This window comes from Armigeres subalbatus, chromosome 2, assembly GCF_024139115.2.
Source record: "Armigeres subalbatus isolate Guangzhou_Male chromosome 2, GZ_Asu_2, whole genome shotgun sequence".
In the NCBI taxonomy this organism is placed as follows: domain Eukaryota; kingdom Metazoa; phylum Arthropoda; class Insecta; order Diptera; family Culicidae; genus Armigeres; species Armigeres subalbatus.
Window position 1 is genome coordinate 271,566,980 of NC_085140.1, and position 25,697 is coordinate 271,592,676.

Sequence of the window (25,697 nt, forward strand, 5' to 3'; positions counted from 1 at the left end):
CCGTGGAAGAGTGCCGGCTTAAGGATGAAAGCAACAGCCAACACAGACTACAGAGTATGTTTGGAGAGCCACCGAAAATGTTTTGGCATTCTCGTTCGAAGGCCGGATCGAATTCTATTGGTTTCGAATTTCAATGCTGGGTATATTTGCAAAAAGAAAAGAAGGGATTTTTCGTCGAAGTTCGAAATGCCATAGTAGTGACGACTTGAGCGACGATTTGTAGTGACTTTGCTGCAACTCGTCGCATCGTTGGTGAAGAGTATGATAATGTTTATGGCGTGTAAATAACCAAATCGTAATCGACGACGAAGCCCGAGGACTTCATACTATTTATCTATAAGAGGCAGCAACCATTCAATGGTCTGTTAGTGCAGGGGTTATCACGTCTATCTAGCTAAGGTTGTGGGATCGAGTCCCACCAAGACACGTGGATTCTTTTTCGCAAAATTAATATTTATATCGAAAATATGTGCCAAGTTATAAAAGCAAATGATTGTTCGTACAGTCGATTAGTCGAATGATATGCAAATAACTTGTACCAAAAAAGAGCAAAATAAAATGAAATAACTTCAAGAATCTATCCTGATAATTTCGTATTAGTGGATACCAAAAAATATATTGTTGCTTTTTGTAAACCTTTTTTTGCAGTATAAGCCTAGCAACGGCTCGATAACCATGGGATTCAACCGAATATTCGTATTATCTGCATTGTGTGTATTGTCGGCACAAGTTTTTGCCCAGCAAAAAGTGGATGTCACGTAAGTAGTAATATTTTATTAGCAATAAACATTTTATTTAAAACATTTTACTTTACGAGGTGGGATAAGTCCGACCCCTCAAGCATTTGGTTCATTTACCGTACACATATTATGTAAGCACTTATGGGGGCAGGGGGGAGGTTAATCATTTTCTTATAAAAAATCTTAATAAAGAATCAATTGTATGCAAAAATAACTTACATGGGGGGAGGGAGGATTGAAAAACACAGAAAAATTACTTTCGTAATAAGTGTACACATAGGAACCACAAATTTTTGTAAACTGATTCTTACTTTTTATGCCATTATCACTTAGATTTATTCAACGTTATCTTTCTCTTTTCCTTTTATACACTGAGCGAAATAAAAATAGTACCACCATGCTTTTTACTAATATTTTCTGAAATTATGAACAGATGATGGTAATTAAAGTCCAGAATGTAAGCACATGCTGTTTCACAACTGTTCAGTGCATTACATTGATAATAATGTGGACCATTTACATTTAAGCTAAAACAATCAGGAAAAAAAGTTGCGAAGTAAGAGCACGAGCACGACCGGTTTATAGAATATTTTCTACTAAGAAATTAGCAAGTAAAATTGTGGAAATCATGAAAAACTAAAATTGATATTTGTGTGAGAATTTCGCATCGACACAACACACATTCTCGCCTACTAGACTGGACATCGACTGTCGCAAAACAAAAACATGTTGATAATTATTTACGGATTGGGGTTTAACGTCACTTAAGGAAATTGTGCTTATTCTGCGTCTCGTCTCGTAACAGCCAATTTTTTTTCCTTCTGATTCCTCGTCTACATATAAAGCTATATTTGAAGACGAAGAATTAGAAGGAATAAATTTTGGCTGTTACGCCCTTTTCAAATGTTGGTCCAGAATTGTCGATACCTTCCATTTAAATTTCTCAGTCGTCTGACGTGAGACGTGTCGAATTCGACTATTCTCGAGTCATTCGAGACGCAGAATAAGCACAAATAAGTCTGGAGTTTTTTTTATGCGTGAATTTTTCGTCACGGTAAAAAAACAAGTTCAATTTAACTGTTCTATCTATTGAATTTACAACTTTTACTCACTATGATCGAAGGTGCTATCGCCATAACATTAATAAAACAAAACAATTTCTTGCTTATGTCTGAAAATGACGGGTTTAACCACATTTTCCTAAATTACCATTCCTAAAAAAAATTCGAATCATGTCTCATGTTTGACACATTGTTTACTAATTTTGGATTATTTATCGTTTATACTTTGCTATAACCAACATTAAATACGGTGGAATGTTTTGATAATATCAACGACGGAAACATATCCCAATGCATCATTTTCAATTAAGTGTGAAGTATTTCCTAAAAGAGACGTCTCAATTACAAATAAGAAAATCCCCGCCACCATAATTAAATTTACTGCGGCATACCATCTGATCTTTCCATGTGACTTATGTTTGCACGAGTAGATTCGATCCGACCCATTTCACCCCAGCCGATCGTGATGGCAATGAACTCATTAACGCAGCGATGTTTCTGAAAAAAAAAAACGCGGCGGTGCTGCTGCGCTCAGTAGCTTCATCGTGGTCCATGGGAGACAAGGATCTAATTGGTCATAATTGATGTTGTTCTCAGACCGTTTGTTCGGTATCATTACTACTAACTATATTAGTGGCTTAGAAGTGATACTTTTTCTTCGTGTTCCCAAACAACATGGTGTCACATCTCTTTGATGTCGGCAAACAAGTCGGGAACATATGTTTATCCGTCATCTAGTATTTCCAGACCCGTATGTTGTTGCTTGCTGGCACTGAATATGATAATGGTGATACAAGAACATGTAAGACACGCGGATTGAGAATTTATGACTGTAACGCTGCAGTAAATATACTCCTTTTATTGAATTAGTTTTGTTGGTATAAGATATAAATTTAATTGCTTAAATTTATCTAATGATAATGTAATATATGAGATGTGACCACAATGTATCGAGCTGAACAGTCTAGCATATATTAATTTCTAGGTCTAGATAACATTCTTGTTTCGTAAGTTAGTTGAAGGCAATCTACTAAACAAAGCTCGGAAAATTATTTCCTTTTTAAAAATGTTGCTCAAAACTGTACTGAAAATATCAGGGAAAATACCATATTTCACATGGAATAATAAAATTTATAAATAAATAGAAACATTAATTGCGACCTTGATTTATCCGTAGAAACATGACACATGCAATTTGAACCGTTAAACGCACAGTCGTTCGCAAAATGTGAAATGGAGACGCATGGTATTCGAAGCTCAAATCAATTGTATGTATTGCAATATGGTTCATTAGCATTTGAAACCATACTTGAGCCATTCAGTCTCGTTTTGAGCTACCATTCCTTAGTTTTCATATTGTTTTGAGGCGAGAGTATTGATTGCACATCTGAGCTGGATCAATCCCCACATCGGCCCATATTATCATGACAGGGTGGAAATGATAATTCAATTCAGCGGCTCAAACAATTTTTGGTTCAGCTAGTGTAACATTATTTGTAAAATAGTAGATTTCATATGATAAATTCAAAAAAGTATTATGTAACTCTGATTGAAAATACTCAAATATTTACAGTAATCAGGAGATTCGAGATGCCATTCTATCGCTAGTGCACTCCTACAACCTTCTTGACAATAAACTGGAACGGCACGAGCAGCGGGAGCGATCCCTGGGCGAGCAGGTCAAAAAAGGTTTGATAACGCTGCAAAAGAATCAACGGATATTCGAACCACTCAAGGGCACCATCTCAAGACTGGAGGAGCGAGTCAGTAGCATCGAGACGGCACTCCTCAACGTAAGTATCCAAGCGCACTGGCCACTTTCCATCGAAGCACGCACACTTGAGGCTATCGGGACTATTAATCTCATCGCAACTTGTAAAGTGCTAATGTAAACGCATGCCCTTTTTCCCTTGCAGCAAGATGAGAACAACACGCTGCAGCAGATGAGCGAGACTCTGGAGGGCGTTCTGCGCTGGCTGAAAGACAATGTGCACGCGCTCGAAGCTAGGGCTCACGTGGAAACGAGACCGGATGAGGATACGGAGGGCCTTGGAGGAAAGATTGAAGAGCTTACCGAAAGTATTAGAGAGCTGCGGCGGGAGATGGCAGAGCTGAAATCGGACAGAGATTCTATTGAGGTTCGTATACGCACGCAGAGTTAAATCGGGTAGTGACATCATTTAGGACAATGCAATAATGCATTCTTGATGGGGATATCATAAAAGTTTTGATTTATCATCTTTCACGAATTTAGCCTGTATTGGATTCATATTAATGCTGCTGGAGCTCTTAGTCACTGGGCATTGGGTAATAATTCTCCAGAAGATGAATTTAGAGATGCTCGTTTTAGGGTCACAAATTGATCTTTTGATTGCACTTCAATGCACTTTATAATCATTATCTTTATAGATGAGATACAATGGTACCGTGTTATTTAGAATCCTTCTAGACTCATAGATGGATGAAAGGGTGTAGTTTTTTGAACCGGCAAACAGGGTACGTGCGAATAGAATCTATGGGAGCAGATGAATATATGGAAGGCGAAATATTTATTTATTTTCTCAGACTAAGGCCGGAGTGGTATTCGGCCTATATATAACTCGACTAATTCAAGTCGAGAGTCGATTCTGCTTGGTTTCCTATTATGCGATATGATTTAATATTGTCTTGATTGATTTAAGGTCGAAACAAAAAACCTGAGTCAAAGGTCGAAGGACAAAAGGTCGAAGGTCAAAAAATCGAATGGGTAAAAGGTCAAAGGGTCAAAAGGCCGAAGGGACAAAAGGTCGAAAAAAAAATCTGAGTTAAAAATCGCAGGACAAAAGGTCAAAGGTCAAAGGTCAAAAAGTCGAAAGGTCAAAAGATCGAAGGGATAGAAGGTTGAAAAAAAAAATCTTAGTCAAAAGGTCGAAAGACAAAAGATCGGAAGTAAAAACATCGAAAGACAAAAGGTTGAAAGTAAAAAGGTCAAAGGACAAAAGGTCGAAAGTAAAAAGGTCGAAGGACAAAAGGTCGAAAGAACAAACGAAATAAATTACGGTTGTAGAACAAAATGTCGAAGGTCAAAAAGTCGAAGATCAAAAACTCGAAGGTCGAAAAAATTAGGAAAATCGTGTTAGTCAACCATTCTATTGCACATTTATGTTTATTTATGTTTCACCTTATAATTTTCCATTGTTGAATTTTCCCTTCTGTTCTTTCGAAATTCGCATATTTATATTTATTTGTGTTTCACCTGATTATATTTTATTGTTGAGTTTTTCTTTCTTTTATTCATAACCTTTTATTTCGATTTTCGCATTTTTATACCGCATATGAAATACCAATAACACCTGATAACATTTCATTCTAGAATTTTCCTTTTGTTCAAACTTAAGGTGTTCTTCTTTCAAAGTGTTGTCAGCCCTTCTTAACTTTAATTGTAATTCCTGAAAATAGTTCTTCACTCATTTTCATCAAAATGATCATTCGAAATATATCATTTTAGCTTAACATACCATCTTCTAATGACAGTAATTTTTTTATACTCAAAAGATGATACATTTTTGTTTACAAAATTTGTTTTTAAGTAACTATAAACGAATATAATAAATTTATTTTTATTATTAGAAACCGTTTCGTTACGCTGTAAAGTAGGGAGGGGTATGTAATTGCGTGATTTGGGGAACGTTTGTGTTTCATTTTGAAGTCAACTAGTAACCCTATAATGCCGAAGACCGCCTTTAGACGGGAGACTTTAATATTTTTTTTTGGAATTTGGAATTGTGGCTCTAATGGTTCACAATTCACATTTCAAAAAGTGTTTGATGTTGATCAATAATATAAACCTTAATGCTTGTTCAAATCTGGTTAAAAATTATTTCTAAACTAGAATGTGATGAAATCTCCAATTTGATTGTATTAGCTTAGCTTTGCTTAGCTTGATTGACTGTACTCATCGTAGTTGCTAGTTGTGATTGAACGAGAAACAACAAATTTTGCACAGCTTACCAAATGAATAGCTTTCCTAGGAATAGAAAACCATTTTCACTGTACATGATTTGGAGTTTCAATAATTCAAGACCAATAACGATGCCGGCCACGTCCTCACAGTCAATTTAGGATTAGGGGAGGAAAATTAGTCCAACATTCATTGCTATAAGAGACCGAGGAATCCTCTGCATTTTCGTGAGTGCCACAAGAAAGGGATATTTGGTTAGATGATAAGGTAATCTATAGGAAGTCGCCTTGGTAACTGATTATTTTTTTTTTATATTTCGAACGCGCGCGATCGTTCTGCTGTTCGTATTATACAATGAAGCCAGAAATCCAGAACACAATATTTCTGAAGATCGCTCGATGGTTCTGCTGTTTGTAACATGAAAAAACCCTGATTAATCCACCTAGCGGTGATGGTGCCTTTCTCGTGCATTATAAAAATAGTGTTTTGGCCGTTACTCTTGAGCCCATAGTCCGATCTGGCCAATTTTCAATAGGAAACAATGGGAGAGAATTCTGCATCGAATGTAATTTGTTGCGGGTAAATCAATTAAGGATAAGTGCATGAAAAATGAGTAACAATTTTTCACTCAATTTTCCTATAAAAAGTGGTATTTTGGCCATAACTTCCGAGCCCATAGTCCGATCTGCTCGATGTTGCTCGTAACATGAAAAAATGTGTACTGATTAACTTTATTACCGACCGCACTATGCAGAACACAATATTTTGGGAGATCGGGAGTTTTTTCTGCTGTTCGTAACATGAAAAAACGCACACTCGCAATCGCTTATTTGAATGTATTGCCTGTATAGGGTTGAATAAACTCTAAAAAATTGCGCCTGTTTAAAATATAAGGCATACCTTATTATTTTTTCAACCTGTTTTTCCTTCTACCTTCTGTCTACCTTTGTCCTTTCAAACTTTTGACTTTCGACCTTTTGTCCTTTCGGCATTTTATCCTTTCGACGTTTTGTTTTTGTCCTATCGACCTTCTGTCCTTTTGTCCTTCGACCGTTTGGCACAGATTTCATCTGGTATACCTTTGGTAGTTCCTTTAGGAATACTTTCTGAATTTTCTACAGGAAATCCTTCACAAATTATTGCAGGAATTCATCTGGAGAATCCTCCACGTATTCCATCGGAAATTCCATATCTTCAAAAATCCTGTACTTTTTAGAATTTCATCCAGAAATTCCTTCCAAAACTCTAGGACGGAATTCTATGAATTTCCAACGAATTGCTAATGAATTTTCCAAAGGAACTTCTGAAGGAAATTCCGACATTCTTAAATTTTAAACTTGAGTATTCCTTCAGATTTTCCTCCAAGATTTTTTTCGAATAATCTTCCGGAAATCTCTATTCTAATTCCAGAAATTAATTTGGAAATTCCTTCAAATATTACTTCGAAAATCAAAACAAGGAATTCCAAGCATTCCTCCTACGGAATCTCCATTAGGAATGCCTTCAGATTTTTTTTTATATCTTTATTAGGGAGACTTTCAGCTCAAGGCTGGAAATCAGAACTATCTCCAGGACCTGTCACAAGACGAGTTCAATGTTATTTCATTTAATTCCAGCTCGACTCCACGAGCAAGTACTAAACTCGTCTTATGACAGGTAAAAAACATTACACTTAAAAGAGCTTAATAATTTTCTTCCTTCAAGAATTTCTTCGGAAATTCGTTGAGGAATTTATCCAGAAATTTCTTTGGAATTTCCATCTGACTTTTTTTTTCAAAATACTACGGAATTTTGTTTGGAAATTTCTTTGCGAATCGTTTTATAAACTTCTTCGAAAATTCCTTATAATATCCCTACGATTTTTTTTAATTCCTTCAGGAATACTTACAGAAATTGTTTCAGGAACTCATTTGGCTGGGGAGAACAGCACAAAATGCACTTCTTAAGCTTTTACTGTATTTTCACAAAAAAAAAACAAGAATACCGAACCATTTCAACGTGCAGATGCAAAATTTACAAAACCAAGTACACTTCACAATGATCTCTTATTCAATAGAAATGTTTTAAAAATGGACCTGGGGCAAAACGCCTGAAATGTAATGTAATGTAAAGGTGACTCAACTGCATATGAAATAATGGTGAACGCATGGTTGTTTGTTTTGTCAATCGCAAATCGTAAAATTTAAGTTAAAGCGAAGAGATTTTCTTTGAATACTCCTTCAAACATTCTTCCAGAACCGTCTAAGACGAGTTAAGTAACTTCATTTAATTCCACCAATTGTTTCGATATCTTTGCAGATACGTATTTCGACCACAACTGTGGGGTCGTCTTCAGTGTCTCGTACTTGAATACATTCCACTAAAAAGAGCTTAAAATATTTTTTCTGTCATTCTTCCAGAATTTCTTCGTGAAGTCTAGGAATACGTTTTTGGATTCCTTCGAAATTGCATTCAGTAATTTCTTTAGAGCTTCCTTTATCCAGCAATTTCTTTGGACAATCCTTTGGAAAATCTTTTAGCAACTCATCTAGAAACTCCTTTACGCCATCGGAAATAGGAATTTCTTTCGAGGAATATAATAGGAATTCTTTCGAGAATCTCTTTAGAAATTTATTCTGACATTCTTTTAGGAATCCTTTGAAAATATTTTTACGAATTCCTTCGGAAGGTTAATTTTGAATTTCCGTATAAAATCGTTTGTAAAGGCCTAAGTGTAAGCACAAAAAGATGGGTGCGAGGTCTTAATAAATCACTGGAATCTCAGCGTCTATTCCTCGGTAATTATGAACAGGGACCCAAAATTGAATATTTTTTTCAGAGAGCTTTGAGAAATCCTGCGAAAATTCATATAAAAATGCCTTAACCCTTGTCATATATGTCCAGTAGAGTGATTCAAATTTTGACTTTTTCGCTCCCCTATGCTTAAACAATTGGTTTTGTCATTTTAATAGACCTCCTAAAGTTTTAGCTAATTTGGATGTAATTTGATTATGCACGCGTCGTCTGAAGATTGTATGGAAATTGGTATGGAAATCGCCACTTACGTGACAGAATGTTTCGTGAGGTGGCCCATAAACTATTTGAATATAATCTATACTTGAACTTTATAGAATGCTTCTTAAGCTGAAAGTCAGTGGCTGTTGCGAAACGATCTGATTGTTATAAGCAAAGTTATAAATAAAACAAAAGTGCTCATTATTGATATTGATGTTATTCTTTTACATGTTAAATTGAATTTCCCACGATTTGGTATTTCCGTAATAACTTTTCATGCCAGCATCAAATCGTTTCGCAACAAAGACGATCTGTTTCCTTGCTAAAATTTCCATATTGGCGGTGTCTTCGTGTATTTTAGAGCTTACTGGACAACGCTGCGAAACGGGTTTCCACAAAAACTACTGTTTTCATAGTAATTTTCATACAAACTTAAAACTGCATGTGCTCAGTCAAATTTCAACCAAATTAGCTAAAAATTTAGGAAGATTATTTTAATAGCAAATGCCATCGTTTAGGGGAGCGAAAAAGTCAAAATTTGAATCACTCTGTCCAGCGTTTTAGATTGGCTGTGTAAGATCACATAAGAGAGCTAGGTGCTCGCTTTCTTCAGCAAATTTATTCTTCTAGATGTTGGCTTTAGAGGAAAATTATCAGAGGTCAAGTGTAGCTATACCTTGAAGACCCAGATATTCGAAACCTTTGGGAAGATTTCGCTTCTGAGAGCATGCAAATTAATCTAAAGTATTTGAGTCCTATACCGCATTGTATGATAATTTTGAACACTCTATGAGGTATAGTCATCTTGAACTTCAAGTCAGTGATCAATTGTCAGAAATACGGTTCAATGTTCTCCGAAACGTTCTTGAGTTCAGCCCACGTTATCTACCAGATCCAGTTCAAAAAGCATATGTGCACCATGCACACTGAATTTTCTTGAATAGCAGATGTTCAATGTACTCCAAAACGTTCTCGAGTTCAGCCCACGTTTTCTGTCAGATCAACCAATACTTTGCAATTTCCTCAACATCGCCATATACACAATCCGGTTTAAAAAGCATATGCTCACCATGTAAACTGAAATTTATTGAATACGAGATGTTTAAGGTAAATCCAAACATTCCCGAGTGCAGCCTACCAGATCAATCAAGTCTTTGGCAATATCTTCACAATCGGTATATACCCAATCCGGCTCAATAAACATATGCATTAAATTTCTTTGAACAGTTAGGACAAAGGCATCTACCTGGTGCACAATGACTAAGGAAGTGTATGTGTCAAGCAATGCCCATTCGAATGCAGATATGGACTTTTTTTTGTTGGGGCTTAGATCCACTGAGTGCCACAGAAGTTCAGAAGTTCAAAAATGTGAACAGAAGTTCCTTCGAAAATTGTCGAAAGGACCATCAGAGTAAGTTCTACTTCTTTTTCTTATTGGTATTACATCCCCCACAGAGACATTTTCCTATTGCAGCTTAGTGTTCACAGTTATCAACTTTAAGGTCTCTAACCCAAGTTGTTTTTATATTTAAATAATATGACGCTAGCACGACGATACAAACAAATTTCCAACCCTAAAAATTCCTAGACTGTGACCGGAATTAAAACCCAGCCACATTCAGCATGGTTTTGTATTGAAGTCGCGCATTTTACCGCACAACTAAGGAAGGCAGAGTAACCGAGAAAATATGTTTAGTATAGAATCATATGCTTCCACGAGTTGACACCGAATCTTAGAATACCGACTCAAGAAGAAGTCACTGAAGCCTGTAAGATAATTCATTGAAATCCTGTCGGCTCCTGTTGGCTGCTGGGATGTTCAACGATGCATGGATACATCGTTCATGACTTGGTTGATCGGGTAAACCACATGTTCTGAACTCCAGGACGTTTTGGAGAACCATAAATGGCCTGCAGTAAATCGTTAAGTGATGAGTGCAATCCTATTGGCTCAACGGACCTTCTGGGATGTTTACCGATGCAAGGATACATCGTTCAGGACTTGGTTGATCGGATAGATCACATGTTTTGAACCCCAGAACGTTTTGGGGAACCATAAAGGGCCTGTACTGTCCATGATCGCATATTTGTAACACTCGCGTTTCCGTGCATTTTGTTGAAAGCCAGTGAATTTTTCAGAATGCTTAATTTTCTGCATCTAATTCCACAACAGCTTTACTATCTTGGTTAACTGTGGTAAGCTGGAAATGATTGAGTTTGTGGGGACGATTGCCAAAAGATCAACAAAATCAACCAAAATGCAAATGTTACAAATATGCGATCATGGGTAGTGTAGTGGCTGATAAAAGTAATGAGTGCAATCCCATTGGTTCAACGGACCTGCTGGGATGTTCAACGATGCACGGATACATCGGTCAGGACTTGGTTGATATCGGATAGATCACACGATCTGAACTCTATGACGTTTTGGAGGATCAAAAAAGTCTATAGCAGCTTGTAAAAGTAATGAGTGCAATCCTATTGGATCAACGGACCTGGTGGGATGTTTACCGAAGCACGGATACATTGTTCAGGACTTGGTTGATCGGGTAGATCACATGTTTCGAACTCCAGAACGTTTTGGAGAACCTGAAATGGTTTACGTTTATTCAAAACTCGAATAATTGATGTATTATGATCACATGGACGTTTTCAGACTTACATCTCGGTATAGGACATTCTGTTTCCAGGCATATTTTCTGATACACTCGAAGGTATGTACTCCAGAACAGTTTGGACAAGACAGGACTAGGACATGCAAAAAAAAATATGCCTTTTCAGTTCTTTCTAAACTAGTTTTGGCAGGATCTTAGTGAAAAAACAATATTTGTACGTCAAATCCGCGTAAAAAAGTCGTCTTGAAAGGGTAAAAGGTTTGCATTGGAAACTATTTCATTCTCCAATAAGTTTCCTGAAAATTCCTGAACAAGAAAGTATTCTTCAAACGTAATTTCCGGAAGAATTCCTGCATGATTTTTGGAAAGAACTACCTAAGGAATTTTGTATGGTTTTACTGAAGGAATTTCCGCAGGAATTCCGGAAAGGAGTTCGAAGAATTTTCTAAAAGTTCTTCCTGGAATTGCCGTAGAATTTTCTGGAGAAATTTTCGAAAGAATTTCTGGAGAAAGTTTTAATGGAATTTCCGTCAAAAGGAGGGGTCGGAGAAATATTTGAAAACAAAAGGAATTTTCAAAAAAAGTAGTTAATTTCGTGATTCAAACATCTTGTATCCATTCAGGTGTTATGATTTTTCACACGTTTTGTCATATTGTTGCTGTTCTACAAAAAAATCCGAATGTGTTTGAAGAAAAGATGACAGTTTTCGTTCAGACGGCGACTATCGCTCAATGACAAAATGTCAGTAATCTGCGTAAATGGATTTAGCGGGCATGAAAGATAGTAGACCAAGGTGTCAGAGTAAATGTCAGCAAATCTCGTATTGAGAAAATAATCTTGAAAGGATTAGAAACGTGGGGCACCACAAAGTTAGATACTAATCGTATGTTGTTCAGGAGGTTCCTCTGGAAAGTGGAGTGGTAGCTTTCAAAGTGATCGTCTACAGTTTTGGCGGGTCAGAGAATGTGGATTCCTTATTATCCGGCGTATATATTAGTCAAAATATTCGATGATTCTGCTGATAAACTTGTGACTGCTCATTCAGAATTAAGTGCAAGTAGGGTAACTCCAAAAGTGAAGCAATTATCGAGGGTTCCCTTATCTTTCTTCGCTGTTGAAACTGATCGATATTTTTTGGAAAATATCCATTTTTCAGGGTTGGCCAAATTAGCCACTAAGGTGGCCAAAGCCAGTTCACTTCCCCTATTGCCTCTTCAAATATTGAAGCTTGGGGCCTTTAGTCTCCTCTGATCAAGCTGTATTTAAAGAACTTGCCCATAATTCTCACCACGCAGATGCGATCACTTACCGACCTTATCTAATGATTTGACGCTGCTGCTCATCAAGTACTACGAAACCAACTCCATACTCTGCCTTCTCGCCGCCATTGTAGAAGATGGGATACTTGAATGAGGTACCGTCAACTGGGGGGAAGGTGATCATTGAGGTGAAGATGATCATTTGATGTGTCAGTCAAAAGTGCCAATTTTTTTTATGAAACGGTAGTCAACAATATTCTCCGTTCAAGTAATGTTACCGCTAGGTAGAAATCCGAGTTTTTCGATTATAATCATGATAATGTATTTTGTGGAAGAAAGAGAGAGATAGTCATAAATGACGCCATTTTCGTTTCAAATATTGACTTCGTAGACTTCTTTACGTAGTAAATTCAACATTCATACAAATAGCCTAGTGTATTTTGACTACTAGGTCATAATGATTTTAGTAGAGCTGTCTTGATCAACTTCACCCCAAACCAGATTACTCAAAAAATGTGTAATAATTTAATTTATTTTAATAAATGCGAATGCATTTCAGAAAACTAAAGTTGTTGATTATTGCAACGTATAGCAGTACATGTTTTGAAAATATTTGTTTCGATTTAAAATGTAAACACACATTGTTATTGCATGTTTTGTCTTAAAAATGATCATCTTCCCCCCAGTTGACGGTACTCGCAATTAAGTCAACTGCACGTAATTCCCATTCTCCTGTTCATCGCCATCGGACCACTCCATCTTCACTTTTTGCAGTTCTCGATCAAGGTGGGCAATTTGTGCAGGTTCCAACAGGGTTCTAACATTCCAAGTACCGAGTTTCCAATCAGCTTCCGTTGAACATTGCCGTGTACTTTGCTGATCCTGTATTTTCGCTTACATTTTCGGGGTTGATTGTTGTTTTCTGGTATGCCATCTTACCAGGGCAGCTGCGTGATACCGAATTTCTCGTTCAGCCGCTTGCTACGAATCATACGCTGTTTTGGGCCGCCCTTAACATGGGGAACAGACGATCATGTAGTTTTGATTAAAGTCTCATCACTCCATCAGCATGGTTTTGATTTGATTTTTGCGCGAAGAAAATAAAAGTTAATCGACAGTAATTTGTAATAGTAGTATTCAAAAGCCATCCATAGTGAGTTTTTTTTACGAAAATATAATTGATAAAGCCTGTCCACGTTAAATTTCGGACACCCATCATCCAATCCGATTTTTTTAAATTTTCACAAACCACTGAGGAGATCAATTTACACGACAGTTGAATCTCTCCGCTTTATGTTGTTCTTTCAGCGGGTTTTCCTTCTTGTCCAAAGAGATAAAATGGTTACAAATCAGTTGGACATTGTCTCAGTGTCCGAAATTTAACGTGGACAGGCTTTATATGTTAAATATGAAGGTGTTCACTACTACGTCTACCATTTTATCGATGAAAGTGTATAATTTCGTTATTTTATAAGCTAATAGCTATCTGCACGTCTGGCAGGTTAGATCTTATAGCAACTCATCGTGGTAACATTTAATATTAATATCTCTGTTTATACTGTTATATTGCCAATCACACAAAAAAGTCACATAAAATATCTCATCTTCTTACAGCAAACCAATCGTAGCCTGCTGGAGCACGCGGAGAAATTGGCCAAGGCCAAACAAGGTTCATCAGACGAAATTCTTGGCAAGATCGAGGAACGTCTTTCTTCCTACTACAACAACCCGGTGGTAATCTCCCACTCGAACGATGCCTTCGAGGAGAAGGTCATCAAGCAGCTGGAAGCAATTGATACGAACGTAAAGGAAAGTCGTACGGCTCTGGCATCGCCGGTTACTATGCCTGCGTCTACCATTGATAAGGAATTCGTACACGGTCTGATCAACGAAACGCTGGAGGCAATCGAAGATATGCGCCTTGAAGTGCTGACAGCTTCCGACAAGAGCTTCTCGAAGACGGCAACCCGCATCAAGGAAAACAACGAGGTGCTGCAGTCTTCGGTCAATGAAATCCTGAAAACCTTGTCAGAAGAGATCGTTGACACGGAAGCGTTCTTCTCCGGAACGAAGAAGGACATTGGATCGTTGAAGGACGAAATCGCTGCATTGAGTAGACTGGAGAAGTTCCTGCTGCAAACCGGCGAAAACGTTCTGGATGCTAAGCGTGGCATTGACTATGGCATCCACCAAATTCTCCGGGAGGTTACGGAAGTTGTGAAGGCTAATTCAAAGGAGCTGAACTCCACTGTTACGAAGCGATTCGATGAAATCGGTGCCACAATTTTGGACAATCACAATGGTGCTTTGAGCAACCTCAGCTCGAAGATCGAAACCGAGATCAGCCAGGTTTGGAGACAAATTGGAATTATGTATCAGGAAATTTCCTCAAGTAAACAGGCTTTGGATCGCCTGCAGCAGCAAACCGAAGCCTACGTCAACGGTACGTTGATGACGATGGACAGTATGGAAGGAAAGGTAAATTTGGTAAAACTCACAGTGACTATTTTTCAATTCTCAAACTGTTTCGTATCATTTGTAGGTATCGCTGATCACTGGACGCATGTCGGAGGTGGACTCCAATCTTAATTACCTGCTGGGACGTCTATCTCTGGTGACCCAGGAATTCAATCTAATCAAGCGAGGACTCGGTCAAGCGCTGGATGAAATCAAGAGTAGCTTCATGGAAGTGCAGGAACGCGTGAAAGGGCCCGGGCCGCATAAAATCTCCTCGGAAGAGGTGGATGATTTTAATCAAGCTCCTCCGGCAAAGTGAACTTACTTAGATCGGCGCAATGCATAGTAGAATAGAAAGGAGTACCCTGTGTTTTAGTAGCTGGTAGGAATGGATGATTAGTTCGTAAGACTGTGACCAGGTAACCAGTGTGCTTGAAGATCAAGAGATTGATAACGTTTTAAATAGTTTGATCTGTTCGCAAAACGATTAGCCTCTGGTTTTATGTGTATTGAAAATGATGAATAAAGTATTTTGATATCGCTTAGAACTCCCTCTGATGTTTTGAAGCCTTTTCAGATATTTAACAGTGAAAGAAACCCCATTTTATTCTATAATATTCTACATCAACGATGAAACCCACTGAGGTAGGTAGGAGACGGAACAGCAGCAACATAAAATTTTTATAAAGACTAGGAAAGTTTTATAATTTCAATTTTTACGTTTAAAATTTCTAACATCTTTTTGGGTTTTGAAAAATTTATTTATGTTCAATAAAATTATATTTATTTAGGGAAATTTTATATTCATTCATTGCTACAACCCAATAATAAATTAATTGGCAATTTGTAATAACTAATTCCCAATTTATAATATTTTTTTATGGAAAATTTTCTTTGGGAGAGGTTGTAGTTTCATTCGGATGGAAATAGGGTTGCAGCTCAAAGCTCGAAATTTTATCTTCTTGTCTTTTTTTCATTCAGCTCGTTCCATGGGTGCACTTCACCAAACACGCAGTTTACGGAGGATCGGCAAATCGTTTTCCACTTAGCTCGCTGCGCACCTCGCTTTCTTGTGCAGGTTGGATCGTTGTCGGAAACAATTATCACCGAATTACTATCAGACATTCTGGCTACATGCCCGGCCAACTGCAATCGTCCGATTTTTACGGTGTAAACGATGGATTGTTTTCCCAAGAGCATACGCTTTCTCCATGAACCATCAGCCAACTGCACCGACGCAGAATTATTTGTTTTACTAAAACTTCAAATGCGCGTTGGTCTTTGTTCGAGCATTGTTCATGTCTCATATCCGTAGATGACTACCGGTCTAGTGAGCGTTTTGTACATAGTTAGTTTTGTACGGTGTCGAACTCTATTCGATCTTGAGGAATATAAAGTACGTACGATTCCCCGTTACACTGCGTCTTCGATTTTCTCTGCCGGTATTGTTTTCGGAAGTCACCAGCGAGCCATAATATACGAATTCTTAAATTACACAGTGCAGTTAAAGGACGCCATTAACGATACAACGGAGAACAACGTAGGATATGTAGGCATCGACAAAGAGTCAGACAAAATTTGGAGAAGAAAATCGTAGCGTAGGCAGCATCCTTACAATAAGAAATTCGACAGAACGTGAAACATTATGGATGGAAACAGAGATAGCAGACTAGCCTCTTTCAGGAGAAGATACGCCGCCTAAAAGGAGTGGACTGCAAGGAGATGAAACAGTTGTGCCATTCTCAGGAAACACGCAAGTTCTACAAGAAGCTGAACGCGGGATGCAAAGGTTTCGTGCGGCGATCCGAGATGTGCTGGAATAAAAATGGGAACATCTTGGACGAACGTGAGGTGCTTAAAAGCTGGAAGCAATACTTCGAGGAACACTTTAAAGACTGTGAAAGTAAGGGCTACTAGGGACAAGACTTCTGAGGAGATGACTACGTCCGTTCAGCGGATGATGGAGATCAACCAGCCCCACCGCGAAAATCGGACGACTGCGATGGGCCGGGCACGTAGCCAGAATGTCGAACAGTAACTCGGTGAACATGGTTCTCGACAACGATCCAACGGGCACAAGAAGGCGAGGTGCGCAGCGGGCAAGGTGGATCGATCAGATGGAAGACGATTTGCGTACGCTCCGCAGACTGCGTGGTTGGCGACGTGTAGCCATGGACTGAGTTGAATGGAGAAGACTTCTATGCACTGCACAGGCCATTCCGGCCTTAGTTTGATAATAAATAAATAGCAGAGGGCCGAACAGCTGACGAAAATAAATCCCGGAAAGTTCGGATAACAGCACATGTTCAAAACCGTTTCAATAATCATTTTATAATTCATTTATTTTCTGGTTTTTAAATTACCATCTTTTATAATGATTCATAGCATTGTCGCGTTCTCCTCCACATGGTTTAGATTCTTCGCATTTTTTCTTGTTTTATTTGTGTTTCATTTCTTAACTTGTACCACCCATGTTTGCATTCCTTATGTTTGGTTGTTTGTTTGTGTTTTACTTGTTTGCTGGCATTTTTTTCATTTTGCTACAGTTTTATTAACGTTGGGTTCTTACTCTTGTTGGTTTTCATTTTTCTATTTCGTCTAGAGCCATTAATAAATTTCCGGTTAATTAATATTCAGTAATCTGAACTAATCTATGTGTTTGTGTAACTATTGAAATGCCAGTCGACACTAGTCTCAATGGGGCGTTTGTTGCTGTTTTGTGTCTAACGGAATCATCTTTTTCGCTTTTTTCATTTTCCTCTAATATACGTTTCTCTACGTGTATGAATTGTGTGGTTTCTTGCATTTGACCTTAAACCTTTATTTAGTTGTATTTTAATGTGAAGTTGAAACAGTGGTTTGCGTTTTTTGTTTTACAGATTTACATATTTACTTGCCGTATCTCATCCATAATAACTACTAGATAACATTTAAATGGCAAATCCAAGTATAAAATTAACAAATAATAATAAAAAGCCTATTTTGATTGAGGGTCTGAAAAACATTTATTGAAAATTAGTCGAAGTCGTAGATTCAAATACAGATTACAAATCTTGAATTATAAGGATCTGGAAAACCTAATTTGTAACAAAGAAAATTTGGCATGTTTTTTCACATCACATAAATCCATGTTAATCATATTGTTATAACAGTGGGGAAGCTACGATCTACATCACTTGATATAGACAAATTTGATACGAAACGATACGATATCAGCTACATCAACATCAATTGACGTAGCTCGTAGTATGGATGGATTACTGAATAAGTAGATAAATTAATGTGTATACATTGCACAGTGTGCAAATTCGAGCCAAAAAATGGACGCAATTCAACCACGGTATGTACATATCTGGAGATTACCTTAAAAAATCACAAAAATCCAAAGAATCTGATGGTGCCGACCCTTTGCCGTTAGAATACTGGAAGTGTCCTATTTTGTCCAATTTCCCCTACAAATAGACGATTTTGCTAATGCATATGTTCACATCAATCGAAAAGACAGGGAAAACCTTGACTTGTGTTATGGAAATATCATAATAGGCCTCCCATATATTTTTGAACACGGATAAGTGTCTCATTTTGTCTAATATCCCCTATAAAATGCTTCAGATGATACTCATTTAAGATTCGAGGAGATCATCAAATGAGTTACTGTCAGTTATGGAATTCAGGACGATGAAATAGTGTTATCCTCGGACAATTCACTGGGAATATGTTTAGTGTCTGTTTTTGTCTGATACCCTCTATACTTTAAAAATATTAAGTATAACATCAAATCAATTTTCATTTTAGGAAAATGTACTGAGATCCTTGAAGACTATTGTGGGCATATCAAAAGACTATTCCTGCAATCCCTTCAGTGTCTCATTTTGTCCAATATCCCTTATACGTTGAACCGTTTTTATTCAATTTATCAGAAAACACAAATTGAAAGCTCGAGAAAATTTTGTGAAAATCGGCGAATTATATGGTCAATGAAATGTGACTTTTCCTAGGGGGTTGAATAGTGTCTGATTTTGCCAAATATCCCCTATAGACAAATGAAATTTTAAAATCAGCTAGAAGAAATCAATTAATAACTCTGAAAATTATATTAGCATCCTTGCTTACTTAGTGGACATATTAAAGAGTTTTTTTCTTTTTTAGAATGGATCGTCCAGTGTCTCTTTCTGTCTAATACCCCCTATACATTGAAATTCTTTTAATGCACAAAAACATCAATTAAAGTTCGAGAGAATTTTGTGAATTGTACTAATTTTAGCAAACCACTTGAATGATAAAATAAAGCCTTAGCTAATTAACAGGGAGCTGGGTAATGTCTGATTTAGGTCAATATCCCCTATATTTAAATGAAGTTCCAATATATAGTAGAGCAAATCAATAAATAACTTAAAAAACTATATCAAGATCCTTGCATATTATAGTGGACATATTAAAGAAAGGTTGTGGTCAAGTGGTGGAATTAAATGGGAAGGTACAAACTCTTCTTATGACAAGTGAAGACATTCCACTAAAAAGCTCAAAATAATTTTCTTATTATTATTCTTATTATTCCGACAAATATCCTTCTAGGAAATATTTTAATGCATACGAACACACAAATCAAAATAACTAAAGAATTTTGTGAAAATCAGCGAATCATCTGGACAATAAAATATTCTACAATAAGCAAGTGGAAATAACACAAATTCATAGTGATCTGATATGTTTAGTTTATTACATTAAAATATAAAAAAGTATTTGACAAAACCAACCACAAAACTGCTAAACAAATTAATGAGAAGAACCACATTTTATTCCCTTCTATTGCTCTCATATATCTCATCAGAACTCTCATCAGAAACACGAAGAAGAATATTTTATTGTCCAGATGATTCGCTGATTTTCGCAAAATTCTTTAGTTATTTTGATTTGTGTGATCGTATGCATTTAAATATTTCCTAAAAGGATATTTGTCGAAATGGGACACTGGACGGTGCACTTAAGAAAAACAACCTTTATTTAATATGTCCATTATAATATGCAAGGATCTTGATATAGTTTTTTAAGTTATTTATTGATTTGCTCTACTATATATTGGATCTTCATTTAAATATAGGGGATATTGACCTAAATCAGACATTACCCAGCTCCCTGTTAATTAGCTAAGGCCGAGGCTAAGGTCTTATTTTATTATTCAAGTGATTTGCTAAAATTAGCACAATTCACAAAATTTTCTTGAACTTTAATTGATGTTTTTGTGCATTAAAAGAACTTCCATGTATAGGGGGTATTAGACAGAAAGAGACACTGGACGATGCACTCTAAAAAAGAAAAAAAACCTCTCTTTAATATGTCCACTAAGTAAGCAAGGATGCTAATATAATTTTCAGAGTTATTAATTGATTTGCTCTATCTGATTTTAAAATTTCATTTAACTATAGGGGATATTTGGCAAAATCAGACACTATTCAACCCCCTAGGAAAAGTCACATTTCATTGACCATATAATTCGCCGATTTTCACAAAATTTTCTCGAGCTTTCAATTTGTGTGTTCTGATAAATTGAATAAAAACGGTTCAACGTATAAGGGATATTGGACAAAATGAGACACTGAAGGGACCCTGCAAAAAAGGAATAGCCTTTTGATATGCCTACAATAGTCTTCAAGGATCTTAGTACATTTTCCTAAAATGAAAATTGATTTGATGTTATACTTTTGAAAATATTTTTAAATTATAGGGGGCATCAGACAAAAACAGACACTAAACATATTCCCAGTGAATTGTCCGAGGATAACACTATTTCATCGTCCTGAATTCCATAACTGGCAGTAACTCATTTGATGTTCTCCTCGAATCTTAAATGTGTATCATAAGCATTTTATAGGGGGTATTTAGACAAAATGAGACACTTATCCGTGTTCAACAATATATGAGAGGCCTATTATGATATTTTCATAACACAAGTCAAGGTTTTTTCTGTCTTTTCGATTGATGTGAACATATGCATTAGCAAAATCGTCTATTTGTAGGGGAAATTGGACAAAATAGGACACTTCCAGTATTCTAACGGCAAAGGGGTCGGCACCATCATATTCTTTGGATTTTTGTGATTTTTTTAAGGTAATCTCCAGATATGTACATACCGTGGTTGAATTGCGTCCGTTTTTTGGCTCGAATTTGCACACTGTGCATTGTTTGAAAAACATGAGGGAGCATAGGAAATAATATAATAATTCTTAAAAATCGACACCTATTTGACTTCCGTTGCCGCTGTTGTTGTTTTTTTCTTTAATGAAGATCATTATAGTACAATGTCGATATATATTATTCTCCACATGAGAGCAGTGGTTCACTGCGCTTGTGATTCATTTGCTTATTATTGTTTCGAAAACGGCCGCAATATTTATCTAATTAAACTTTGTTGTTATCGTTTTTTCTTCTATTTATATTTGTGTAGTTTTTAAAATTTGTAGAAATATACTGGTACTGTGGTACTTCCGTAAAGTGGTAGAATTTGTCTGACTTTTGATTTCCTTTTCATGCATTATTTTGAAGTATTTTGTTTCAACATTGCGTTATTATACTTGTTATTGTAGATAAACAGATATCAAATTGATTTTGTTTTGTTTATATTTTGCTTTAACGGTTGTCTCAAGACAGGAAGAGAGTTTTACATGGTGCACAGTTATTTTCTAAATTAAGCGTACGTGTATTAAAATTCTTTCAAAGTTGAACAACTTAGTAAGTATTTTGAGAAAAACCATTTCATGTATTTAAAAAAATGACAATAAAAAAAATCTTATTTCCATTGTCCGCAAGATGATTCGATCGATTCGGCGATAATCCAACGGTAGCTATTGTTTTAACAAATATTTAGAACAGCATATAATTAAAAAAATCTACGCAATAAGCGGCCGAGACGCTGCTATTTGGTTAAAAAAAAGTTTAACTAGGGGGAATGACGGCTTTGGCAGGTTTTGTTCTATTATTGTCAGGGGGGTTTTTGTGGACCAAATTTCATGAAATTTGGCCACAATATTCTTTGATATGCAAAGAATGTTTAGACCAAATTTGAGCATAATTAATCATAGAAAACCCCCCTGACAATAATAGAACAAAACCTGCCAAAGCCGTCATTTCCCCTAGTTAACATGAATAAAAAATAAGTTGATATTACTTTTTTATCGAATTGATTGCAGTACGTCTAAAAATTAAAATTTATGGAATTCAAATGATAAATTGCTTTAACTTTTGAGTAAATTAACTTCTTTCGGATTTCTAGAATAACTTAATTGGTGTACACTCAATTTTGAAAATAACTGTTTGTCTGATGATTCAATGTAGCGTGAAATAAAAGAGGTTGGACAGAATCGCTATCGGCTATTAAATTCGATTCATAATATTTATTTACATAGCAACGGAGATCCTAAACTTAACTAATATGCTTCTCTAATTTAGTTTTCTTCAGGTGTGATTGCCCCCGAGATTCAGTTTAAAATTGTTACTGAACGGCAATCAGTGTATCATAATTTCTCATATATTTCTACTAATTTACCCGAAAGTAGACTTTTGTTGGACATTGCTTCAATTTGAACTATTGCCAAAGACATCGGAAACGACTTTAAAAATTGTATTTTTTTTATTTTATCTAACTTTTTCTGTATTTAGTTGACATTGTTGGAACGGTCAATGATTACGAAAGAAAACTGTCTAAAAAATAAACCCATAGATGAGCAAAATTTTCATTGAATCTTACATATTATTAGCAGATTTCAATTTCAAACACGTTATTATTGCACGTTTTCCCAATTATTTTTTTAACTGAAGATGTCTGTTCTTATTTCGTAGGAACTTTCAATGAAGTTTTGAACTCGTCTTATGACAGTGAATGGTAGTCTGGTCAATCGGTCGGCATTAATTTAAATATTTAGTTGGAAAATAGTTGTACGGATTATGATCCGGTGTTGATTTTGTTCGCAATTTTATCATATTTTTCGTTGTTTTAAATGCAATATAGTGGAGCACATAAAAAATAGAGACCCTTGTGCACCTGTGTCAAAGACGAGCGTTCTATTTGTATTCGATTCGAATTTGCTAGAGACATTTTTGTATACTAAATGGATTTCGATTGGATTGGAAATTCCCTCGTGAATTCCTTGTAAAAATTCGTTTTGATATTCATAAGCAAAATCTTGCCGACGATCTTTCAGGTTTTCCTTTGGAAATTTATTCGAGAATTCATTTTGGAACTTCATCAGGATCCAATTTTTTTTTCTGAAAATCCTTTGAAATTCTTTACTCTTCTGGAATTTCCTCCAGGAAAAATTAAAAAAAAATTACGCCCTTAATTCCTTTTGACATTCCTCCAGGGACTTTTGAAGTAATTTCGGAATGATTCCTAAAAGAATTTCTGAAGAGATTTCCGAAGGAGTATCCGAAGGTCTTAAGGAATTTCTAATTAAATGTCCGAAGGATTTCCTGAAGGAATTTTCGAAAGAATTCCTGGAAAAAATTCTGAAGAAATTCCCAAATGAAATTTTCAGGGGACTTAAAGATTTTTCTCTTTATTTTCAGATGGGATTTCTTAAGGAATTTGAGAAATTTGTTTAATAAAATTTTGAAATATCTGCTGAGTCATTTAATTGAAAATTTTATAATTTCGGCAGGAATTCATGAAGCATTTCCTAAGGATTTTCTAAAGAATTTTCCAAAGTAATTTCTAAAAGAATTTCGGAAGAAATCCTTAGAAGAATTTCCGAGGGAATTTCTGGGGGAATTTTCGAAGATATTTTGAACAGTATTTTCGAAAATAATTTTGACTTTCCGGGGAATTCCTTGAGAAATTTCCGAAGGAATCTTCTAATACAATTTCTGAAGGTATTCTTAAAATAATTTCCTGAAGAAATTTTCTAAAATATTTGATTGGATTTCTTCTGAAAATCGTCCGGAAATTAATTCGGATATAAATTCATAAATTAAACTGGAATTTCCTCATAATATTCCTTTGAACATTCAAAGAAGGGATTATAATCATTCAGAAAATCCTTTACGAGTTGTTTTAGGAATTTCTTATTTTAGAAATACCTTCGCAAATTTCTTTAGAAGAAATTCTTCCGAAATTCCTTTAGGGATTTATTCGGAAATCGATTTAGAAAATTCTTCTTTAAGAAATCTGCCAGTACTTTCTCAAGAAATCTGTTTGGAAACTCTAGGACGAAAATTCCTTCGAAATTTTCCTCAGGAATTTGTTTATTCGTTTGTTTACGATCAATAGCCCCAATGATCAAATTTACTAAATTACAGTGTATATATAAACATTCAACGGAACGAAAAATCTATGATTATAGGATGATTGAACAATATGCAAATGGGTCCAAAAATCACAAAATAAATGATTTTTTTTAGAAAATTCAACAATATAAAATAAAACTAATAGAATGGAATAAACGACTGCTTTTTACGGCTCCCAATAACTGGTTTCTCGCTGCACGAATTCTCTAAAGAGTAATCCCGTCGGCCACGTTGATTTCATAAGTGCCTTCTCCTTTAACTTCCAATGAACACCAATTTTGAAGGAAACATATCGCAGGTTTTCAGAATTTATCCAATGCGGAACCAGCTTTATCACGTCGATTTGATCTGTCGAATGCAAACAGTTTGATACTATTTCGCGCATTGCATCCGTTGAGACATGCTTTGCAACTCTTGCAAAAAATATATAGAATCTCCTCTCCTCTTTAGAACTTCCCTTACATAATTTCTTTTGGCTATTGTTTTGAGAATTCGTTCGTGAACTCTTTCAAAAATCCTCACGAGTTTCCTTCAGTTTCCGTTAAAAACTACTCCAAAAATTCCTTTGGGAATTCCTATTTCATTCTTCCATAATTAGGAGAGAGAATTTCTGGAGAAATTTATAAAGGCCATTTAGGCGGTTTTACGAAAGAATTCCTAGAGAAACATTCAAATGAACTAAATAATTTTGGGAGGATTTTTTCAATTTAAATCCCTTTGGAAACTCTAAGAAGAAAATTCCTTCGAAATTTTCCTCAGGAATTTCTTCAGAACTTCCCTTACAGAACTTCCTTCAGACCTTCGGAGACTCTTTTTGAAAGTCATTCGGAATTTAAATTGAGCATTCTTTAAGGAATCTCTTCACAAAAACCTTCAGAAATTATTTTAGGAATCCTTCGTACCTTTTTTTTGAAATTATTTTGGGAATTCCCTCGACAATTCTTTAAAAAATCCTCACGAATTTCCTTCAGTTTCCGTTAGAGACTACTACAAAAATTCATTTAGGATTTTCTATTTCGTTCTTGCATAATAAACCGATTTTTTTCAACAAAATTTCCAGAAGAATTCCTGTAGGAATATTGTAAGGAATTTTTCGTATTCAAATGAACTACAGTTTCCGAAATAGTTTTGGAAGGATTTTCTGAAGAAATTTTTGAAGATATTCTAGAAGAATAACTTGAACAGATTTTGAACAAGAATTTCTAAAAGAATTTCTGAAGGAATTATTGAAGGAATTCACAAAAAAATCCAAACAAAGACCTATTGTAATTTTTATATAAATTCTTAGATTTTTGCAGGAATTCCTTCGTAAATGACTCAGAAACAGAAAAAATGCGGACAGTAGTAAAAC

The 25,697-nt window shown here is 35.9% G+C and overlaps 1 protein-coding gene across 4 annotated transcripts in view; it reads left to right on the plus strand.

The window, feature by feature from the left end:
* The window catches only part of LOC134212243 (uncharacterized), a 28,762-nt gene extending 13,147 nt beyond the window's left edge, over positions 1–15,615 (plus strand). For all 4 annotated transcript variants that reach the window (XM_062689909.1, XM_062689910.1, XM_062689911.1 and 1 more), the window contains exons 2-6: positions 649–758; positions 3,375–3,594; positions 3,718–3,939; positions 14,225–15,088; positions 15,153–15,615. In XM_062689909.1, the coding sequence (XP_062545893.1) occupies positions 676–758; positions 3,375–3,594; positions 3,718–3,939; positions 14,225–15,088; positions 15,153–15,386 (1,623 nt within the window). In that variant the 5' untranslated portion in view covers positions 649–675 and the 3' untranslated portion in view covers positions 15,387–15,615. The remainder of the gene's footprint in view (positions 1–648; positions 759–3,374; positions 3,595–3,717; positions 3,940–14,224; positions 15,089–15,152) is intronic.
* The last annotated feature ends 10,082 nt before the right edge of the window (positions 15,616–25,697 follow it).